This window comes from Sander vitreus, chromosome 15, assembly GCF_031162955.1.
Source record: "Sander vitreus isolate 19-12246 chromosome 15, sanVit1, whole genome shotgun sequence".
NCBI classification, from domain to species: Eukaryota; Metazoa; Chordata; class Actinopteri; order Perciformes; family Percidae; genus Sander; species Sander vitreus.
Window position 1 is genome coordinate 24,473,252 of NC_135869.1, and position 23,803 is coordinate 24,497,054.

The following is a 23,803-nucleotide window of genomic DNA, read 5'->3' on the forward strand; positions in this document are numbered from 1 at the left end:
TATAGGTTCAAGAGTCTGAAAAGGATTTCCGGCATCAAAATACGCACAACTTTTGTCTTTGAAACAGTAACACTGTTGCACCATGAATGAACTACGGTGCATTCATGGTACAAAATGAAACTGGTTGTTAATTGATGCAAACCAAATGAAAGTCACATAGGCTACTGTATGTTAAAACTGGACCATGGATATTCCCTACCTGTTGTTTATTTCAACCAAATTTTCAAAAGAAATAACGTGGATAGCTCCATATAACGCTCTTTACAAGTTGTATTCAATTTCATAGCATTTGAAAAAAACTTTTCATAAAAGAACGTTGAAAAAAGTGACAAAAATGTCGGGAAAAGCTTCAAACGTGGGGGAAAAGTGACAAAAACATCGGTGGAAAAGTCGACCAAACGTTTAAAAAAAAGTTTCAATTTTGACCCAGAAAAACAACAAGGTGCAGGTCGACGGGAAAACTTAAATGTGTTCTAACTCTAACTAGGGTTGAGAAGGTTAATGAAATCTTAAATGCGATTGACTGACCAAAAACACATTGGTAGACAGAAAGCGCCATCTAGTGGGGAAATCATTTTATTCATTCTAATACATGAAACCCACATGGATATAAGTTGGTTGGTTGGTTGCTGTAATTGTTCCTCCTGTCCATACTGGCAGCGAAGTAATACCTGTAATGTGTTCCCCCATCCTTCTTATGTGCAGAAATGCATTACAGAGTTCAGCTGAAGCTAATGAGAGACTTTAGAAGTCGGTGTTAAACAAATCAAGTGGGTAACTTCAAACGTTTTGGTCTTTTAAGTAAAAAATCCCCTCTTTTGGTTTCTTCAACTGTGTTTTCTTGCTGAGCTGCAGTGGAGAAACAGCACAAGGAGGGAATCTGGTACAAAACTGACTTAACTATAGAAGATACTCGCTTGTTTTTTTTTAAAAAGCAGACTGCTAAGGCCTCATACTACCTTCTGCTTAACTGTAGAAATCAGTTTTGTACAGAAAATGGACTCTGGGTTGTCCCCCATCTCTTACATTGGAAATGCATTTAGGAAGAGATCTCTTTTTGGCCAGTGTGGAGAGGAGGAACGATTACATCGACCAAAAAACTGTTCCATTATTCCATCAGTACTGGCACATCAGTACTGGCTGTAAAAATAAGACTTGAAAAAAAATGTGAACCTCTCCTCGTCAAAGCATTGTCAATCATTTGTTTAAAGATTGTTTGCCCAGAGCAAATGCTGACATCATTTTTAGCATCTTTACATGAAATGTCACAGTAATTATCATCCATTTTACTCCAAACTACTCAGACAAAATCTAATCTTGCTGAAGGTTCAAAGAGAACGTTTTTATTGGATGTTCATGCAGCTGAAATGTAATGCACTGAAATGTAAAGCATGTAACAATAGCATCCCATAATGTAGGGTTGGGCATCTTTTGATTTGGACAATTCTGATTCCAATTCCGATTCTTCTTATCGATTCTTGATTCAGATTCTTTAAGGGGTGGCGTGTTAATGGCTCACATGCTTATTTCACAGATAAGAGTTCCACTTACTGTGCTCCATGGCTGCAACACAACAAGCCTGGAAATATAGTGGCTGCTACGGAAACCAAAACCTGCGCATGTTCAATTTGGAACCCATGATTGGATTAAAAGCCACATTTTTTCCAAACGATTCCAATAAAAAAAACGATTCCATTGAAATTGTAATTTTTGACGGAACTGGTTCTTGATGCCCAATCCTACCTACTGTATATCACATATGCTTAATGTAGAAAAGTGACCAGCTCGTATTATTTTATAAAATTGTATTTACATTAAGTTCAGGAAAACCCTTCTCAGTAGCAATATGGAACTCTGGGTCACTACATGGCAGAAATATCGAGAGAAGTTTTCATAAGCGTGATCTCAGGATTAGAGAGCCTTTGTTTTGCGGCCTTTCAGCTAGGGCTGCACGATGTGATGAAAATATCTAATTGCTAATTATTTTGACGGATGCGATTACTACATAATTCACAATATTTGAGGGAATGAACATTTTCGTATCATTATTCTAATTTTCATTGAAAAATATCAATATTAAAATGATTTTAGTGTGATTTTTGCGAGGATCTGTACCAAACAAAATTTTTTTTCTTCAGACTGTAAGATACAATTTGTAGGCTGGGCTGTCTCCGCAGCACCACAATACTTCATTCAGAATGGTTTAACACATATTGCCTTTAACAAATATTGCGCCCGCCCTGCGATTTGGATGGATTGCACTAGTCCATATTACGATTTCGATAAAATTGCGATTAAATGTGCAGCCCTAATTTCAGCCTCCATCACTTCCGATCAGCCAGTCTCTGCAGGAGGGCAATGACCGTGTCCTGTTTGGAGGAGAGCAGCTCCAGGGCGGTGGCTATCCTGCCGAGGGACTCTGCCATCCGTACCTCCCTCCTCTCGCGCCGCTTCTCTCGGGCTTCCACCCTGCGGCGAGCCACTCGGTCCAGGTAGGCCTGCTCCTCCTGTCGCTGCAGAATCTCCTGGAACAAAGTGGCGCTGCCCCGCTCCTCGCCTCCCTTCTCGTTCTCTCCTTCGGTTCCAGATGCGGATGTTGCAGATAACGAGGTGGAAATGGAAGAAGTGAGACAAGAGGAAGTAGGGATGAAAGAGGAGGAGAGGCCGAGGAGACTGGGATTGTTGCCGAGCGGCGCGTTGCTAAGGCGAAAGGGTGCGACGACGCCTGATGAGAATGATGGAGCTTTGCGGCCAACGTAGCGCGACGTGTTGAGGTCTGTGTTGCCAGTCGAGCCAAGGGAAGGGGAAGTAGAAGCTGTCTCTGTGAAACAAGGCGAGGAGATAAAAGATGGAGATGGCACAATGGTGGCTGGATGGATGCTGGTTGTAACAATGTCACTGTTGAGGACGATCAGGGGCTTGAGCTCCGAAATATGTGTCGGGCTCATGGTGGCTGTAGTCACTGAGGTAATGGCCGCAGCACTACTGATGGTTTGACTGCTGACGGCTCCCTGACCCACTGAGTCCACCCCACCAGTGGAAGCAAAGTCCCCATTAGGGCGGATGATGGTGGTGGGCGGAACCTGTGGTTTGGCAGCGATTTTTGCCAAAGGGCCAGGCAGAGTGGAAACCGTGTTGCTGCCCTTGTTTCTTTTGGTGTTGACGATCTGAGTGCCAACAGTGTCACAGAGTGTGGCGTCCATCAGCTAGTGTAAGAAAAGACAAAAGAAAGACAAAAAGAGATGGAGAGAGGAAATGAACAACCCAAGTTACTACAGGTGACCGTTCCTTTGAAGTGGTGGCTCCGACTCTGTGGACCGCCCTTCCTATTGTCTTACTTTTAAAAAGCAGCTGAAGACTCACTTGTTTAAAGTTGCTTTTGTCTCGTTTTTTTACAGTAATCTTTTATTTACATTGGTATTTTATTTCTTTTTTGCTTTCTCATTTACTGTTTGGGTCTTACTGCTTTTTGGCTTTTTCCCTTTCCTTTATTGTGTTATATATTATATATCTTTTTTGTGCATGTAATAGGTTTACAAAGTGAAAAAGTCCAAAGTCCACCCCAAAGGGACTTACCACCTCCAACAGAAAACTTTGTAACAAACGTTATAATGCTCGCCTAGCTGCTAGCATGGCACGCCCTCATACTCTGCTTTTGACTAGCTAGTAGTCCTTACCTAGCTACTGCGCATGTGCGACTCCCAACAAAGATGGAACAGAAGTGAGATGTCTCACTCTGTAGCTAAAACAGAGAGCTCAACACACACGGGTGAAAAGAGGAGCTGCAGCAATGGGCAGTACAACAAAAGATATGATGATTTTGAAAATTAAACCATGTAAACCTATTCTGGTGCAACCTCTAAATACAATTATGAACCTGAAACTGAGCATAATATGAGCACTGAAAAAATTATCATGTGAAGCACTTTGTGACTTTGTCCGTAAAAGGTGCTATATCAAATAAACTTATTATTATTTGTGGCACCCAGATCGGGTAACCATCAGTTGATCTCTCGGCAGTAGTGACACACACGTTCCCATGACAGAGCAGTCCATTCATACACTAGGTTCCATGCTACTGTAAGTGATGTAACTCATCTTTTTTGTAAAGATATACACCGCCCTCCAAACTCCTTGATGCAGACTATCACTCTCACTATGTACACTGCGTCAACATGTGGAGATATCCAAAGTTTGGCAGGCCTGCTGTTTGGTTGCTAAGCTATGATTGCACAATCACTGTTTTTTGGAGGGTGGGGTTTAGCAAACGGGAATGGGAGACCTGGAAGGAGAGTAGAAAGTAATAGTCTGTCAGTGGGATGTTTGAGCTGATTTATTATAACTTTCATTATAAAACTCAAAAAAGCATCTGCTTGAACTGCAGGCAGCATGGGGAAACATGGTTTGGTGTTGGAACTTGGTTTCTGGGTAAGAACTCAGACCTGATCCAGTTCCATTTCCCGAGTCAGCTGCAAGTCCAAATTTGCCCCAAAATCATTTCGAAACTATAAGAAGTATTTTGCCAGATATTTTCAAACACATTGAATTGCCCTAGTGTATGAAATGTGCTATACAGATGAAGTCCTTCCCTTCATATTTAATCCAACATTTTGGGGAAATAGAGTGGTCGAAAGAAAAACGTAGACTTACATCGAAGAACTCCCAGGACGTTTTAGCGTGTCCCGTCTCCCGGCTGCGGTCTTTAACCCTCTTGTATGTGACAATGAGATTGTTCCACTTGCGACGGATCTTTTCGACAGGAAGCACGTGCCCCTTAGAGGCCATCTCCTCCTGGACACTCTGGAAGAGCTGTGAGCGTTCCCGAGTCTCATACAGGCCCCAGCGGCGCCCGACGGCCTCTATCAGACACAAAACGGCTTTGGAGGAGAAATCGGAGCTGGACGGAAGCGTCTTCTCTGAGGGAGCAGGTGGCATCGCTGAAGCTGGTGGAAAGGAGAGGACACAGGTGACTTTGTTGTTGTTTTTTTAAGCTGTGGGGTACTTCATATGTAAATGGTTATGGAGGAGATATATTGAAATATATTTAAAGGCCCTGAGAACGCAATTTCTCAACCAGTTTCTTACTATAACCCTTAAAAACATTATTTTCTGCCAAAGTGAGAATTTGGATTGTGTCAAATGAGAGATTTTCTGTTTTCTCTTTGCTGCCGATTTTTTTAGTTTGGCTGTCCACATGACCTTTTAAAATGTGGCCTATATCAGATTCCAGTGTGAACTGTTTGCGGTTCCGAAGTGACCCGCATGCGCAAAAGAACAATAACAATGACATCAGACGCAGCACGCTGTTGCAATAAAGTTAGGGAGGTTATGGAGGAAGTAAGCATTTCTTGAATTTAGCTTGAAGGCTCTTCACCTTCCTTTGACACTGCAGCCATGTTCTCCTGTGTCCCTGTTCTTCCATTTTGTTTGCTATTTTTTCTAAAACGGAGCGGTTACGGTATGATCCTTCTAGTTTTGATTGAATTGAAGTATCTCCCCATACACTAATGAGGTCTAACACCTCACTCTCCCTCCATTGACTTGCTCCATCACTGTTTTCCATTTTGTAGGCCTAGTCAAGTTTTTAATGTTACTGTCTGTGTCTAGTGCTAACTCCCGCCGGCGCATAATTGTGACAAATGTCGATGTAGATTGACGTAAAAGTCGCATCAAATCCGCCTTGGTTGTTCACACTGCCAGCTACATTGAAAAAAAAACAGACCTGGGTCTGATTCAGGACCACATATGGAAGTGGTCTAAATCTGATTTGAAAAAAAATCAGATCTTGGCAAGATTTGAGTGTTCACACTACTTCTGAAGAAGTCTGACCTGGTCACTTGACCCCAAAAAAAAAAAATCTGATTTGGGCCACTTTTGCCTGCAGTCTGAATATAGCCGTAGAGAGAGTAAAAGTGACGAGGATTAGCTTCGGAGAGAGTGGCGACTCTAGAGTCATAGTGAGAGAAACAAAGTGTCTCCTCTGTGCTTTCTGACCACGGTGGGAAATCTGGAGCAGGACAAGTTAACCCTCTCCTTGATTTCATGTTGTTTATGGAGAAGGAGAACCAGGAAAAGAGTCGGGGGAAATGCAACGCTACCAAGCCACGGCCGAGCGGCGTGCGTCGAGCGGTGCACGTCAGGCTACGGCGTAGGGTCCGGCGTAGGTTTGTGTCTCCTTGTACCTAAGTATGTAGCCACGGCGTATATTTTACACAGAAGCATAAATCACACTTTAGTTGGAAAAGGTGATGTGGATTATCTCGAGTAACCGGGTCATGATTTCTGGAAAGAGACATTACCAAATTTGATATCAGAATTCAGAAATATGGATTTCTTTCAACCAAATTGCCCAAAAATAACATGGATGGTTCCACCGTTCTTCAGGTAAAATGAATGATTATTTTCATTGAATTTTTGGGTGTTTGATTCAATTTTATAGCATTTGAAAGAAAAAATGTTTAAATGGGAATCTGATCTTACAACACAGTCTCACGGCAGTTCGTGAAATGGTCACGTAATTGAATCTATAATAACTTGCTTTGTGTACACGAACACGTTTATCTCGGTTTTTTCGTGGTCAGTCAGTGGTCGTTTTTTCTTCTTTTCGTGATGGTCAGCACGTTTTTTAACATACCAACTATTGCATAGCTGTATACAGCGGGACCGGTTGGGTTTAGGAAAAGAAGAACGGCACGGTTGGGTTTAGGAAACGTGACACGCGGGACACGATCCCCGGTCTCCTGGGTGAAAGTCCTGTGTTGTTGGACCCATCCACCATCCCAACCAACCTCCCTATGCAGATTTTCGGGCTTTCATACTACTCGCTACCATAGTCGCTCTTAATGTTACGTCATCTTCTCTCGTATTCCCACTGAAATACATTAGTTTAAAAAACTTACGTAACTTATTAAATTACGTGACCATTTCACGAACTGCCGTGAGACTGGGTTGGATCTTATAGAATACAATAGAATAGAATACACTTTGTTGTCCCCGAGGGGACATTTGTCTTGGACATAGTGCTACAATCTGTTGCTTCACAACATAAACAGCAAAAAACATTCTCAGATTAACATAAAATAAAAATACAATGCAATAAGATAACATCAACATGGAAGTGAGATCAGCACAGCGTCCTAAGACACAAAAGGAGGGACGCACATGACAGCACGGACGACACAACATCCTAAGAATGAACTGTGATGTGATCTTAACTATTAGTCAAAATAATTCAAAATTTCTGCTTCAGAAAAAGCGACAAAAACATCCGAAAAGTGCAAAAGAAGTTAATTTTCAGTTTTGACCTGGAAGGACAAGTTCATGGTTGATGGGAAGACAACACAAGGCTTAACAACACAACAAAGGTCACGTGTGAGAGTTCAACATTTCTTACACAGAACACTCTTGCTCTATAGAGTGTTAGATTTCATGACAGAATCTGCTGAAGGAGCGCGCGCGCGCGCGCGCGCGCACACACACACACACACACACACACACACACACACACACACACACACACACACACAGACAACAATCCCAATAGTAAAAGTGTGATCCTCTCACACTGATGCACTCACCTGGAGCTATCTTCAGGTACGTTTTTCCATCCACTGATGTGGCGAAGAAGCGTTCTGCACTCACGGGATCTATTGGTGGCACAGATATGAAAGATCACATGTGATGAAAGATTGTAAAACATGTTACATGTGTATCTGCATTTGAAACGGAAATGAATTTTGGATTATTTTACACTCTACAGAAATAAAGATAAAGCCAAGCGAAGCGTTTTAAATCAGCGGATGTGTGCACTCACACAGCAGTACGGGAGGCTCCTCTGCAGTCTGATCCCCCCCCTCCTCCTCCTCCTCCTCTGCATGCGGTATCTCCGCAGGGCGCAGGCGACTCTCGGCTGCCCAAAACCAGCGCAGATGGATTCTCATCGACCGCTTCAGTTTTCACATGCATTGTCGCGACGTCGCTGCAGCCTCTTTGCAGATTTCCCTCCATGGCTGACACCAAAACATGAGCCTAATAATGGAGGCGAGGGAGAGCCTGTTTTGTCTGCGCAGGCGTTCAACTGGCAGAAAGTTTGGAGATCGCGGATGTCAAACGCACGGTGATGAGTTCAGCCTCGGTATGTGCTGCTAACGTCATGACTCCCGCATGTCGGGTTTAGTTATGTGTGCGTGATGGACAAACGCCCCCCTGCCCCCACCCCCCCTCTATGTTTCTTGTAAGGGGCAGAGAGAGAAATGGCTGCGCTGTCCACCTCAGCCGACGGATGCGCAGGGCGGCTGCGCAGCTCCCCGCACAGATTTGCTGCTGGCAACTGTGACAGTGACGTCAGTTGACTGTACATGTAAACAAGCTTAAAAATGATTATTAGAATTTCAACTTCCAACGTGTACTTAGTCTTATCAAAGAGAACCCAATCTTTGATTGATTGATTGATATTATTAGACCCTTTCGTTATAAGATACGACACAGCTTTGCACCATATACAAGACAATACAGTAATAAAAACAACATACTAAGATTGGCATCTGAGCCATGTTTTCAGTGCCTGCTAAAACCTCCCAAACTTCTGACCATCTTTAGATTTCCTGGCAACCTGTTCCACAGGCTTGTTGCTACATACAAAATTTAAATATTATAGGAAAGAAATTCCTGTCATCTTGTGTCTTTCTCATCATTATTTGAAGGTTTCATTTTCCTGCGGTGTCAAAGACCCATCAGCCACAGTGTTAGTTTACATCTGGCATATAGATTTCACCATTAAGAGGCAAGTTTTTAATCAAAATAAGCCATGTCATTAAATATGTACACAAATATTTTTTTTTTTTAAACAGATATCAGCAACAGACAGATGAGAGAGAGAGACAGAAAGAGTTCAAATAAATCTTAGTTTAAATACTGTGTAGTGAAATGGAAATCCTTTTTGATGTTTTTGCATGATGCCAATGCTTGTTTGTGTTGAATTGTGCATTTTCTACTTGTACCCTTTAAGTACATATTGTTTTGTGTCAGCACTAGGAAAGTGTGTCTGAATAATCCTATAATGGATGGGCCATAAGCGACCAGATACGAAAATAAACAATTTATTCATGCATTTATTCAAATACTGACTTTTATAATACATACATTCATAATACATACATTTCCAAACCCTTTGAAACATACGGCAATAAAAACAATGTTGGGCACAACATACAGGAAATTACTTTTTTTTCTCAACTTTTAAATACTTATTATTTTGAAATGCATTAAAAACATTGTAAAAACTTGAAAGATAAAAAGATTAAAGAAAAACATTAAAATATGAAACGTTGTTATTTCTGTCACATCACTAAAGAAAACAAGCGAGACGGGACGCGCAGCACACAAACATCCTAAAGATTAAAAATATTACAGTGCAAATCCTCCATCATAATAGCAATGCGCCAAGGTCCAAACGCGCCTGGCTTTTAAAGGGAATGGGAGATGACACTCTGATTGGTTTATTGCATGTTACGCCCAAAACACACCTATGAATTAATGAAGACACTAAGTACAACCCTTTTGAACCATGCGCCCGGAGGAGAGCAGCTCCAGGAACAAAAGTGAACATTTTCATTGTCCTTTATATTTTAACACTTACATTTCCTAATCACATTTTGGAATGCAAAAAGTTAAACTGGATATCTTTTGTCCGACTTAATTCAGTTAAAAGTCCCTTGCCTTCTCTTGATTCGCAATTCATTATTTTGGGATATTTTACCCACACAGTATAACATTGACATAAGGTCTATTTACAGATTTTTTAATAACTTTCCTCAGAAGCTATTCAGTTTCAAAACTGATCACCGTTTATCATTCAACAGTCTGTTCTTTGATGTTGAACACATTGTTAAATTCCGCGTCAAATAAATTCTTCAGTCTGTTGCCCATGGCAAGGAATTCCGCCTCGTCCTGCAAAAAAAAAACATAACAGATCTCATCACTCTATGGCCTAACAAAGTAATCTTAGCACCATATGTGTTAATGATGAAAACTAACCCTGCATGCCATCAAGAGGGTTTTAATGACATTGTTTCTTACTCGGTTGTATGAAGCACAGTTGGTGAAAATGAGCTGGACGTCGGACACAAACTCTCCAACAGTCTGGTAGAGTTGCTTCTGAAGTTTGTCTGCTACATTACCCAGCCACATCGGAGTCCTGATCTTAGCGGAGTAGTCTAACAACTGTGGGCGGCAAACAGATATGAAGGATATTAAATCGTAACATACATATTGCGAAAGACGCTAAGATATTTTATGCGTTAGTTGAAATAAAATATCAGTAGAAATCTGCACTTTAAAACGGAACTGTCACTTTTTTTTTTGAAGTTGTGCCTTTTATATTCAATTCAACGAAAAATTGTTGAACTAAAGCAGAATACTGGAAGCAGCAGAAATGCAAAACTGAGCACACTTTAGTATTGCTTTATTCATCGCGAGTAATATCGTTATCGCCATATTCAGCAACATTATCGCATATCTTCCTCATATCGTGCAGCCCTAGAAGGAAATACTCAACACTCTGGGACACCTTTGTATTTCCTTTACATCAACATCAATATACGGTTACACTTCACTTGAAGGTATCTACGTAAGAGTGACATGACACTGTCATGAACGTGTTATAAACAAGTCATAAACGTTTATGACATAACGCTTCTGTCAGACAGTGTCATTCGGTTTTTGTCATGACAAGTTAGGGTTAGAGTTAGAGTTCATGTGTCATGACAGTGTCACATGTTCATGACAGTGTCATGTCACTCTTATGTCGATACCGTCAAGTGTTACCCAAGCTACCATAAGCAAAGACCTGAAAATAGTGTGAATCCTCCAGTAGCCAGATTATTGAGTGCTAGGCCTGTAACAATTATTATATAATTGTCAATTTATTTACATAATCGTGGTTTCTTTGTTTGTTCATTGCTAACATAGCTAAGGTCCTAAGGTATGACTGTTGATGGTAATTGTTGATTTTGTTTAGATGTGTCAAATTGTAATTATTTAAGTAATTATTGGTCAGACTGTTGCGCTAAAGCCCTGCTAGTTGTTGGCACTTGAGCCTATACACGTTCATAGCAACAAAAATGACAAGGGGGGGGGATACAGTTAGAAAAAATGTTTCATGATAATAAAGAGGCGTTGTTTACTATATAGGCTGTGTACCTGTGTTATTACATTATCTGGGTCACATAACAGTGATATAACCAAAATGTGTGTCCTGGAATTCATTCAAAACTTTAATTTGTTTGAAAAAGTAATACATACATAAATGTGTTTAAATTGGACTGAAAGAGACAATTATGTTGTTTTTCGCAATTATTTTTGAGACGACTAATTTTACAGCAAAATTTGGAATTTTTTTTACAGCTCTTTTAAGTGCACATTATTTGCTATTCATTAAATAATTGGCACTTTTTGGCATGAATAGGAACCGAGTAAACAGGTTGATAGGAAAAGCGAAGAAAAACACTTACACAGAGGCATGGGTTTGTAGTAAATATTTGTTCCTCGTCAGCATCGCACAGATACAGAAGGAGATACTGGCATTGCTGTTGATGTGAGAAAAGACTGATGAGAGACGGAGAAACTGGCGTTACGATGTTAACGACAGAGGGTCACAGAGTGTGCTTACCAGCATGCAATGGGATATTTGGCGCGACATGGCTGCTTCTCTTTCCAGCTCATCCATGTAAAGCCACCCTTTAGTGGTTCCAAATACACAGAATGTACACATCCATAGACTGTTGTCCCTGCTCACACAAACACAGACACATATGCACAGGATCCCACAATTATCAAACTTGAACAGAATATGGACCCCTCTCTCTTTTTGTTTCACTCTAACTAAGATAATGCCACTGACACAGGCCACACTAGTGTAACATGATAACTATTTACGGATATTTAGATCAACATTTAACAAGCTAGTCAATTTTAACTAGGCTGAAAGATCCATCGCTAACAGGAAAGTTGCAGGGCGAAAAACAACGAGCTAAAAGACACTAAATGGATTATTAGAACTCAGGGGAACTGCAGAGTCAAATGATCATTTTCTGTGGGTTTATAATATGAGCAATACCTCCCACACGTAGTAAGTTCATGGATTGTTCCTATAAGTAGTAGGCGTGTGACGAGACGAGCCACGCGATTGGGTTCATGAGAATGAGATTTATTAAGAAATATGACTGGAAAAATGGTCTTTACTCAGAGAACCAAGGTCACTAACGTAACCAAGCGTTTCATTGCAGCAGTAAACAAGGAAGTAGGCTGCTCTTGTATTGATTGATGAACATTTGAAGACGAGTAATAACGAAAGAGTTAGGTTTTGCTTTCTGCTTCCGACTCATTTAAAAAAAGACAGAGAAAGAGAGCGATCGGCGCGAGTCAGCGCCACACTGAACTGCACGCTGCAGTCCGTGTGTGTGTCAGGCGCGAGTGAGTGAGAGAGAGAGAGAGAGAGAGAGAGAGAGAGAGAGAGAGCGAGCCCGTACTGGCAGCTTTTTATAATTGCAACTCCACTACCGCTCTGCAATAGTGAACTCAGAGTCAACTTTGGCAAACGGGCAGGGGGGGGATCTTCTATGGTAATTTAGAAGTCCAAGCCAGACTCATCTTCAAGCCAGATGTATTATAAAACCAACCAGGCCAGACTCCGTCTTCTAGCTGCTGCTCTGCACTTGTGACCGATATCGCGAGACCATTTTTACCTCGACGTCACATTTTAATCTCGCGAGATCTCGTTGGGGTGAGATCTTGTCACACCTCCATTGATAAGTGCAGCTTTAAATTTCGAAAAGCACGGCTTTCTTTATAGGAACACTGCTTTCACCAACATAAAGTAGTTTAGGTGACATTACAGTGTCATTACATACAAAGACACATACATCACTTTCAGTCTCAATGTAACACATGACAAACAAACAACTTATATCACATAGAAGAAAAGCTCAAAGCTCACCCTAACAAGGCGTCTTCTACATGAGGCAGGTGACATTTCTGGTGGAAGGAGCGGGGGCAGTGATCACACACCACCAACTCTTCTTCTTCTTCTCCTCCTGATTTACAGATGCTACACTCATCATCGTTTTTCTGATTCTCCTGCCGAGACAGACGTGACAGCTATTCCGATCACACACAATACAATTACATGTTGTGTCTGAGAGAAATGCTTCCTTGTTAAGACTTGTACTGTAGTTTCTTGCTCTTTAACATCGCTGTAACATCAGCAATGGCCGTCACATTGTTTATGCAGAAAAGATGTATGTAGAATGGGGAAACGCTGTTTGTCTGAAACTGACTGATCAAGAAACTTACCAGGTCTTTACAATCTGGTTTGCACAGTTTGCAGATGCACAGCAGTGAGTGGAACTCCAACATCTTTGCCTGAAATAGACAAATCAACAGTGTCTTCCTCTTTGTTTCATAGTTTAGGTCTTGACTAGAGATGCACCGATTACAACTTTCTACTTTCTATCTTTGAGTTAGACCAGCCGATACCGAGTTTATTTCATTTTTTCTAACCACCAAATCTATCTTTTCTTTAATAGAAAATGTTACATTTTGCACAGAACATTTTTTAAATAGATAATCGATTTCTATAAAATAGAACTATATAAATGACTCCTGTTGTGGGAAATTAACACACATCTAAAGTGCAATGTTACGGAAGAACCATTTCCTTCTTTTCACATCCAATATCCAACTAAACAAATGTGATATATTTAGCAAACTAAACTTCTGTATGTATGAAAACACGGAAAAACAGGTAATGGCAATACAATAATATATAAATAACAAATAAAAATAAAATAAATATAGCCTTAATGCAGTATAAAGATATTTCTCAAAACTAGGGCTGTCAAAATAACGCGTGAATTTCGATTAATTAATCTGAGAAAAAAATAACGCGTTAAAAAAATTAACGCAGATTAATCCATTCCATATTGACGTTTGCATACAGACGAAAATCTGGTGCCACTGATATGTCTGCGCTTCTCTCTGCTGCTCTGAAACAGACATTACAGGAAACACAAACACCGCTGCACGTGATGCTAGTTAACACAATACTCAACAGCAGCTAACGTTAGCCTACCGCTAGCTAGTTAACACAATACTCAACAGCAGCTAACGTTAGCCTACCGCTAGCTAGTTAACACTATACTCAACAGCAGCTAACGTTAGCCTACCGCTAGCTAGTTAACACTATACTCAACAGCAGCTAACGTTAGCCTACCGCTAGCTAGTTAACACTATACTCAACAGCAGCTAACGTTAGCCTACCGCTAGCTAGTAGCTGGATTAAACACGGTTAAAATGCTGACAGCTAACGCTAAACGGTGTAAAGTGTGACTGTGTTTTACTGTAGAGGATTCAACACCGGTATGTAACAATCTGCAGCTGCCGTCGGAGAAACAACACAGACGGTGCGTTCAATGAAACTGGTAAACTACAGCCTCATGGTGCATTTGAAGTTATTGTAAATGTCCTTTTCCTATCTGGTTTTTGTCGTTCAACAGCAATTTACTACTGAAATTAGTTATTGTTATTGTTATACATTATTATTAAATCATTTAATTTTGACCATATGGCCTTAGCAATAAGCAAGCCGTTCTTTAATGTCACCAACTGTTGTCTAGTACCCTTTTTTTTTCTTTTCTTTTTTTACTTTCTTAAAAAGTATCGGTTCAGGCACCGTTAATTATGTATGCAATTCATTTTGACTAATTAATCACAGAGTATGTAATTAATTAGATTACATTTTTTAATCGATTGACAGCCCTACTCAAAACACACACAGGCCTGTTTGAACGTCAATAGTAGCGTTACCTGAAAACAGCATGTAGGTCCTTTTTTAGCAAGTTTGCTTTATGTGTCATTGTGCATAAATGTTAACACTACCTTTGCTATCAACGGGCTTATCTGCTAACGTTAGCTACTGACGGCTACCTCGGAACAATCCAGCAAATAGACGGTACCCTAGAGTGCAGTTACCTGAAACAGATGATTTAACGTCACCGCTCATTTTACACACAGTTTAACAACAAAACTAAACTCTTTAAAGATTACTACGTTTTTAATGTTGGTTTTGAGCGGTATGCACCCCCACTAACCTGGAAAGCGTTTTAAACAGTAACGTTAATACAGCGTGTCGGAGGAATACAGCGTCTCTTTTTTTTGTTTACAGCGTCTCCTACAGCGGCCAGCAGGGCGTCAGAGGCAGAGGGACCCCACAGCGTTTGCTAACGTTAGCTTCTTGTCTCATCTGGGGTCTGATAAACAGTAAATTCATCAAAGTCAGTGTGTCCAACGCTATTTTCCGATAAACTGTAGTTGTCATATTTCACGGGACCCGCGTGAGTGCGGTTTTCATGTTCCAGTTTTTCAGCCTCAGAGGGGAGAGAGAGCGGCTGACTGTTCGAGCCGTGTATAATTACGACTGTATGACATTTCATAAACAGCTGATTGAGCAGCAGTGCGCCGCTGCTACATGCATACAGCGGAAACCCTGCATGTGCACGTGTGGTGTTGCGCGATGTAAATCATGAAGCGCCCGAATGCATTTGACCGGCATAAAATCGCCATATGTCAGACTGACCGGGAGGTCGCCGGTCATCGGCCAATTCCGGTCACCGGCCGGTCAATCGGTGCATCTCTAGTCTTGACAAATCTTGTGGCTCTCTCATTGCCCCTCTAGCTACAGTCACATTTGAGAGCTCAAACACAATTTTTATCTCATTGATAGCAGCCCCACTTCTTACTGTTTGCTCTCTTTACACAGTATCAGAGCTGTATTACGTTGCTGCTAATGCAAAGCTAACATTTCCTACTTCTGCCATTTCACATTAAGTGTTAAGCTGGCCAAAAAATGTGGCGGCTTTTATCAGGAAAAAGGTTGACATTGTTATTGACTGGCTTCTTTATCGATACAACATGAGTTTGTTTGGCTGCATTATAAACAGATACACCCTTTTCTCTTCTGACACCATAGCCGCTCAAGAAGTGTTTGTTAAAAATACATTATGTTACCATGGTAACATACATACAACACTGTGTGTCATAAAATCAACCAGGACTGAAATCTTTCTCTTTCTCTCAGATTGCATCACAAATGGAGCATTGCATAAGTTCAGGCAGGTCACGGAGTCAAGCTCGGCTATTATCTCAGCTCAGAGCTGACAGTCCCTAAGCCAGCACACCAGCTGGCACCAGCTGAAAATGATGATTTTATGGAAAGTACCCCATGCCAATCTCTAGGTATGGTGAAGGGGATGTGATGATGTGGGGCTATTTTAATTCCAAAGGCCAAGGGAACTTTATCAGGATGCATAGTATCCTGGATCCATGAAATAACTGGCCTTTAAAAATAATAATCTGCCTGCCTCTATGGGAATTTAACATAGGGGTGTACTGACTTATGCCCCCTGTATTTTAAGGAAGAACATTTATTTATTTATTTACGTTACATTATTCATTCACAAAGAAAATTGGTGTCCTTAAAGATTGGATTTTTCCTCATTTTTTTAAATTAAGGCATTAAGATCAATTTCCAAAAGATGATTTTTTTTAATCTTTTTTGTCAACTTTAGCATGGGTTCATAAACTTATGAGTGCCACTGTAGCTTAGCTGATTCCCTCCTAAGCATATGATTGGATTTCCCAAACAGAGCAATACCGCCAAATACAAACTACAGATGAATAAAATCTATTTATTGACAAAGTGGTCCTGACTGAAATGCAGAAAGATGCACAGTCAATAACAACACAGCATCCTGATCATGGTTACCTCTAAGAGGACATTGATTGGTTCCCCTTCCCACTTGATGTCTTTCCTCCAACAGCCACTTGTCTGACCTAACGCCTCCGTCACAAACTCCACTGGGGTCATCCAGGTCGTCTCAGTGCGAATACTCTTCCCACAAGTCCCTGGTGGTGAAAGCATTTAAGATGAGACACACGTTACACACTATGTACACTGTCCATTACAGATATTCAGCTTTTTGTAAATAGTAAGATATAGTTACCCGACGCAAATCGTTTTTTGTGTAAGGTCCCTGCTAAAGCTCCACATGTAACTTTGAACACCTTCCTGCCACTGTCATTGCTGGCTTCTGGCTGCTGCTCAGTCTGTTCCTCCAGCTCTCCTACTTCATCTGTAATGGACACACGTGGAACGTGTGAGTAACATAAAAACTGCTATGGTACTGGGATAGCATACACATCTAAAGTAACTTCTATTATTAGCGTGTGTCAACCCTGGATATCACTTTGAAGAAAACAGCACCTGTCTCATCTGTGAAACTTTCTCTGCTGCTTGACGGAAATTGTTCTTCCATGTCCAGGTCACAGTCCTCCTCTTCATCTTCTTCTCTCTCAGACACTAAGAAATGGTGGTGAGGAGGTGAGTAGCCATTTTTCCATTGATTGTATACTGCACAATATTAGGAAAATATGCGATAATGTTGTTGAATATCGCGATAACGATATTACTCGCGATACATAAACAGATATTAAAGTGTCCTCAGTTCTGCATTTCTGCTGCTTTCTGTATTCTTCTACTTTACAACTAATTGCTTGGTGAATTTAAAACAAATAAAAGGAAATCATTTTCAACATTCTTGTATGGACAAACTGAACATTATATTACATATAAAAGGCACCACTAAAAAAAAGGAATGACAGTCACATTTTAAAGTGCAGTTTTCTAACGATATTTTCTTTCAACTAACACTTGTGTCTATCGCGATATGTCGCAGCCTTTCGCGATGTGTTTATTGCGCCAGTTGATATTGCAATGACGATTAAAAGAAAGCTAAATATTGTGCAGCCCTATTGTATTATTCAATTATTTCTCCTACATAACAAGAAGCTCACTTTTGTCTTTTCTCAAATGTGAAATTTTTTAAAACTCTAAATTTCATAGATGCCAACTTAGATAAAAACAAAATTACATTAGATGGATAGATCTTGTAATAGCTTGTTGGGGATGCAGCACTCTCTCATAAGCTATCAAAAATACTCATCACTGTTTTGCACTAATACAACAAACCTGTTAAATGATCAGATGGGAACAGGGGCTGCTTGGCCTATAGCAGGAAGAAAAGGACATTTCTCAGATCAGGATCACTAACAACAAGAAGATACATTAGATCATTTATTTATTGATGTACTTTCGCCAGTTTTTCTTCTTACCTTTTTACACCCTCCTTTGTACTTGCCTGTTTTCAGGTGACCGTCCTGCAGCGAAATGAAACAAACTGTGTGTGAAGTGATCTAGAGAGGCACACTCACATGGCCAATGTTAAAGAAAAGCAAGCTGTGTCACAGTCTTGTTTAATGTAGATTCCAGAATATCAGTTTTCAACCAACCTGTATTAGTTTTTGCAGTGGGGTGCCCATACATTTAATGCTCAACTTCCAGTTCCTATGGCTCTGCTTTCCCGCAATCCTCTCAAATTCATTGGGAGTTAACCACTTTTTATCAACCACAATGCACTTCTCCCCTGAAACATTCAACACAAACAACATTGGGGATGTGTTAGTCTACAGCCACCGCGTTCCACTTCCGGGATTGCTCAGGTGCCGCTGTAAATTCCGCCGGATGTCCGTTATCTTCGGCTTTCTTTGTGTTGGAATTGTAAACCCCGGTGGATTTCTGAGGACTAAGGTTAACTGCTCCTCAGATCTCTGCAGGGTAAATCCAGACAGCTAGCTAGACTATCTGTTTTCCCTTGCACGACCAAAACAACTTTTGAACGTACACATGTTCCACCAAAACAAGTTCCTTCTGGAGGCTATTCTGCAGCCGCCCCGTGGCTCCGTCTGGTGCTTAGCGCCGCCCAAGACGAATGTGATTGGTTTAAAGAAATGCCGATAAACCAGAGCACATTTTTTCTCCCATCCCGGAATGCTGTGTGGACTAGCCAGACCCTCCTCCGCAGCGCTGTTGAGGAAGGTCTGGCAAAGCGAGACTATGGATGCGTTAATGTCAACCATAACTCATCTGCTGTGAAGACCAATCTATGTCACTATCTTTCTCCTGTCAGAATTTACTTTTGAAATGTTTTCATAGAAAAAGTTGTATTCAATGAAATCAGATTTAAGATCCCTGAGCCTGGTTCCAATTCACGGGTTTCAGTGTTTTGTTTTCCTTTCTAGAGAAGACAATGATGATTGTATTTATTTTTCGTAATCAGATACTTCAGTGATTGACTTGTACTTACCTTTAGCCAGTCGGTGTCTGTTCAGTGTCCCGTCCAGGTCTCCACAGGTCACAGGCAGCTGGAGCTTATAGATGGGCCAGGACCAAATGTCGTTCTTCTCTCCCTTCTTCAGGGGAGAGGCTGGAAAATAAAAATATATGTTAACTTCTTTGTTCCTAGACAGAGACATAGAGAGAAACATAATTTAGTGTAGGGCTGCACAATATATCATTTTTTCAATATCAACTGGCGCAATAAACACATCGCGAAAGGCTGCGACATATCGCGATAGACACAAAACAGATTTTTGTGAGCAAGTTGAAAATATCAGTGGAAAACTGCACATTAAAATGTAACAGTCGTTCTTTTTTAGTGGTGCCTTTGATATTCAATATAATGTTCAATTTGTTCAATAAAAGAATGATGGGAACAATGTTCTTTTTTTTTTCTTTTTTTTAATTCAACAAGCAATTTGTTGTATTGTAGAAGAATACTGAAGGCAGCAGAAATGCAGAACTGAGTACATTTTAATATCCGTTTATTTATCGCAAGTAATATCGTTATCGTGGCATTCAACAACATTATCGCATATTTCCCTCCTATCGTGCAGCCCTAATTTAGTGTAATAACGTTTCAGCAGTGAAACAAAAGTAAAGCATAAGTGGGAGGTGACTTACAGAAGTGTAGTTTCTTGGATTTTTTCCTTGGAGTGAACTGAGATGATGGACCGGCCTGCTCCTCCTCCTCCTCACCATCATTATCGCACACGCTCCTACTTCTTAGTTTTCTCTTCTTTTTCACAGAGGTTTTTTGCTTCTTCTCTCCCTCTTCCTCATCTTCTGAAAGCTCCTTCCTTTTCCCTTCATCTGCCTCTTCCTTTTCCACGTTCTCGGGCATTTCAAAATGGAAAGACCCTGCAGTTTAAATGAATGCCCATAGGATATATATATCAAGTACACATCAAGTGACAGTGAAAGAATGTATTTTTTTTAAGTCTTATTTTCTAATCCAGTGCTTCCCGGCCTTTCTGACAGGGAGACTCAATATGTGGATACAATATGTAAACTTTTTTTAATCGTAACTTCAAAAAAAGACAATCTGACCGTCCAGGAGACTTTTGTGCAGAAGCCGCAGGGTGGGATACTGGTTCATGATGGTCTCCTTGAAGATGCAACTCCAGAACGTCTTGATGCGCTCCGATTGTTTTCTCTCCAACCAGTCCAGAATTTCATAAAGACCTTTCCTCATGTTGTCTTTACTCTTCATGTGACTGACTTTCTGCACACACAAAAGTACAGAGAAAATAAGGGTTTAATAGCAGTAGCCTACGTATACATTTAATTATTTCTTTCATGAATCACTCCAGTTACCTGACCAACACTGCACACAGGTGGGAGACTGGGGATGGTTGTATCAAAAAGGGATGGTTGTTAACAGCACTAAGGATGTTCCTAAACACTTGGCTAATTTCCCTCATGTTTAACGTAAGTTCAAACTAAGGACTAGTCTGCCTACTAGTCTAAAAGTAAGAAAACACTCAGAAAAGAGCCAAAATTGAGCACAATTTAATCTAAATGAAAATAGAACCAGGGAGGTCAGACCTACCCATGTGACTGATGTGAGATTGAAGGCTTTACAGAGTGCAGCATCACAGACTACAACAACTTCTGTGTCGATTGCATAGTCCCAGCAAGGACTGTCCATTGCTATTCAAATAACAAACCATTGGTAAAAGGACATCCTGAATGCAAAGTAGAGAGCTCACTCACCTGATTCACCTTGTAGCCACCGAGCCACTGGTGAAACAGCAGGGGGCCAGCACAAGGACTGTGAAGGTCTGGTCTAAAAGCTGAGGGAAACCCTCCAGGAGTGTTTCCATACAGACTGGGACATGTTCCAGGATGACTATGGTGATGATTAGGGCTGGGTATCGTTAAAAAATGTCGTATAACTCTATCTTTATATATGTTTATCTATATTTCTATTCTAGAATGGGAGGAACTGTAATGTAACCCAATTTCCCCACAGGGTTCAATAAAGTATTTCTGATTCTGAGCTGCAGTGGACAGATGTTGATTGAGTTAGAGCTGGAATGCCAGTGCCCACTAACAAAGTGTGAAATTTCCCCTCCCGACTAAGTGTGAAAAGTCTGGTACACAGTGAAGTGAGAAGAATGCTTTTCTGCTTCATTTGCAAAGCCCACAAAGAACACCTATTGTAAAGTTATTGTTACAAATATTGTTCAGTAATCTCAGGCTATGAGGAAAATATGCGATATATGATGACGTTTTATCATAATTGTTTTAACGATATTACTTGCGATAAATAGAGGGTTTTCACGGCGCGTCATCAGACCCGAAGTCGCCAGGTTGGAGGTACTCCGCATCACAACAAAGCACAGGCACTGAAGTAGATCCTGAATGGCGTTAAGGGAAATGGTTAATTATTGCCGTGTTTTAGGTTGTACCAATAGGTCAGACCGAGAAAAACATTTGGAATATTATCGACTTCCAAAAGTTATTAAAAACCAGGGAGAGGAATGTCAGAAGTTATCATAGGAAAGGAGGTGCTTGTGGTTGGCAAAGCTCAACCAGGATCTACGATGGAAAACTCTGTCTTGTTCGGTCTTTAAATTGAAAAAAAGACTATTGAGAGTCACTTGGCTACATCTTGAGTATCACAATTATATCATACAGTTAATGTTAGGTTGATTAAAGACGTTATTGCATTACTTACTTTGGCTTTCACAACACATTGGTCGTTAATGACTTGGTACTGTGTCTCCCTCACACATCCACACACCATCTGGTTATAAGCCTCCAAACTTTTGTAGGATTTAAAGTCTTCCGCTGTGTATGGGCTCGGCGAGAAAACCATGTAGTTGACTATATCGGGATATGCAACTGAAGGAAGAATCACCGGGTCGCCATGGATCCAAGAAGAGGGAGCCAACTTGTAGGGATCTGCACCGCCAGTAAACTGTAATTTCTCAAAATATCGTGCCTTTTTTTTGTGGTCCTTCCATGCCTTTGCATCTTGGACGCGTTTTGATGAGCTTTTCTGTTGTTTAGACATAAAGTATTAAAGTATCCGAAGTGCACAATACTTCATTACTCCATTCAGTTGTTTACACCGAGTGCCTCCAGGTTATCACCCAGAACGTGACGTCGGTGAAAACCCTCTATAAACAGATAAAGTGTAGGCCTACTCAGTAGTGCCAATTCTTTCATGATGTGTTTTTTGCGCCAGCTGATATCGCGATGACGATATAAACCCGAAAACCCGATATATTGTGCAGCCCTATTGAGTAATCGTTTGTACATAAAGTGTAGCATGGGTTATTATTTCCTAGTCCATGATACAGTAATAATGAGGTGTGTGAATGCTGGTGCCTATATCTATACTCATACAGAACAGCGTGAGCATTTCATTCAAGAAGGATCCATATGAGGAAACATAAGGGTGTGTAAAGGCGGTATTAACAAATGCATAATGTTTCCACTTCCGTAACTTACTTTGTATTTGTCCTCTGCGATCAGGTCGTGGTCCCTGAGCTGGCTGAGAAAGGTGTGCGGTTTCTCCAGGCAGGACATTTCGGTTTTATGGCGGTGGAAAAACCGCAAAAGTTCCTCATTCTCAAGCCAATCCATCGGGTCCATCGGTGGTCGGGGCGGACACTTCAGCACACTCCTCTGCAAAGAAACACCAGGCCCAGCGAGACCACTTCTGCTCCAAAGGCTTTAAGTCGACGTTATGTCCATATGGCGCAAAATAAACTACTTTAGAAAGGCTCCCCCCGCAGTATTAACATGCAATAAAAACCCTTTGCATAAACTGTCCTGCTCGACAGGATCTGAACACAGTGAATCTTAAAATGAGCACCAACAGGTTCACTGCGCTATCAAAAATAAGAAGCCAGATTTTTTTTTTAAAAAAGGGGGAAAAAACGGAAGTTCTTCCACGACCGATTATATCTTCTCTTTTCAGTTCTTCCTTTCTCCCAAAACAACCTACATCGTTTTAGTGAGCAATGTAACTCCGCCCGCTCCCCGAGCCTTTTCTTCTTGAAGCAACTGGCTTCTCGGTACCGGTGACGTTTGGAAAGTGAAAGTAAAGTACTGTATACGTTTCTGTCTGGAAGTCGCAGTTCTGGTCAGTGGCTGCAGGGGGCTGACGAGTCCTGACTCCCTTTGTATTTTTATGTTTTGGTCCAGAGGTGGAATAAGTATTCACATCATTTACTTCAGTAAAAGTAGCCTACTAATACCACACTGTAAAAATACTCTGTTACATGTAAAAGGCCTGCATTGAAAATGTTACTTAAGCAAAAGTATCATCATGAAAATGTACTTAAAGTATTAAAAGTAAAATAACTCAATGCAGAAAAATCCTCCTATTGTAGAAACTGGAAACGATCCCAACAGTTCTGTGTTTAATGGTCTAATCATTTCAGCTGCACTTATAGGACCATATATTATTGGGTAGTTTACAGTAATTAAAGGTCCCATGACATAGTGCTCTCTGGATGCTTTTATATAGGCCTTAGTGGTCCCCTAATACTGTATCTG

The 23,803-nt window shown here is 40.8% G+C and overlaps 2 protein-coding genes across 3 annotated transcripts; both read right to left on the reverse strand.

The window, feature by feature from the left end:
• Nucleotides 1-1,321: 1,321 nt before the first annotated feature.
• Nucleotides 1,322-8,303, reverse strand: LOC144530451 (uncharacterized). The gene is made up of 4 exons (XM_078270034.1): nt 7,814-8,303; nt 7,578-7,646; nt 4,651-4,943; nt 1,322-3,206 (listed from the first exon to the last, which is right to left on the reverse strand). Exons 1-4 carry the CDS (start codon nt 7,938-7,940, stop codon nt 2,325-2,327), a joined length of 1,371 nt encoding a protein of 456 aa, XP_078126160.1. The 5' UTR covers nt 7,941-8,303; the 3' UTR covers nt 1,322-2,324.
• Nucleotides 8,304-9,082: 779 nt separating this feature from the next.
• Nucleotides 9,083-23,329, reverse strand: sp100.1 (SP110 nuclear antigen, tandem duplicate 1). Of its 2 annotated transcripts, none has more exons than XM_078269426.1 (16): nt 22,751-23,329; nt 20,339-20,513; nt 19,913-20,149; nt 19,257-19,376; nt 18,403-18,536; nt 18,226-18,270; nt 18,083-18,119; nt 17,318-17,413; nt 17,058-17,186; nt 16,820-16,959; nt 13,351-13,419; nt 12,995-13,134; nt 11,669-11,786; nt 11,511-11,585; nt 10,078-10,221; nt 9,083-9,948 (listed from the first exon to the last, which is right to left on the reverse strand). In XM_078269426.1, the coding sequence occupies exons 1-16, from the start codon at nt 22,892-22,894 to the stop codon at nt 9,850-9,852; spliced, it is 1,902 nt and encodes a 633-aa protein (XP_078125552.1). In that variant the 5' UTR covers nt 22,895-23,329; the 3' UTR covers nt 9,083-9,849. The 2 variants fall into 2 exon arrangements, with proteins under 2 accessions (XP_078125552.1, XP_078125551.1); XM_078269425.1 differs by having other exon boundaries at nt 12,995-13,155.
• Between the last annotated feature and the right edge of the window lie 474 nt (nt 23,330-23,803).

Coding starts and splice junctions, on each gene's coding strand:
- LOC144530451 (XM_078270034.1), bottom strand. CDS start 7,940: ATGAGAATCCATCTGCGCTGGTTTTGGGCAGCCGAGAGTCGCCTGCGC. Junction 7,647..7,813: donor GGAGCCTCCCGTACTGCTGT/GTGAGTGCACAC, acceptor TGCCACCAATAG/ATCCCGTGAGTGCAGAACGC. Junction 4,944..7,577: donor GTACCTGAAGATAGCTCCAG/GTGAGTGCATCA, acceptor CCTTTCCACCAG/CTTCAGCGATGCCACCTGCT.
- sp100.1 (XM_078269425.1), bottom strand. CDS start 22,894: ATGGACCCGATGGATTGGCTTGAGAATGAGGAACTTTTGCGGTTTTTC. Junction 20,514..22,750: donor TCGCAGAGGACAAATACAAA/GTAAGTTACGGA, acceptor TTGTGTGTGCAG/AAAGTCAGTCACATGAAGAG. Junction 9,949..10,077: donor ACTGTGCTTCATACAACCGA/GTAAGAAACAAT, acceptor TTTTTTTTGCAG/GACGAGGCGGAATTCCTTGC.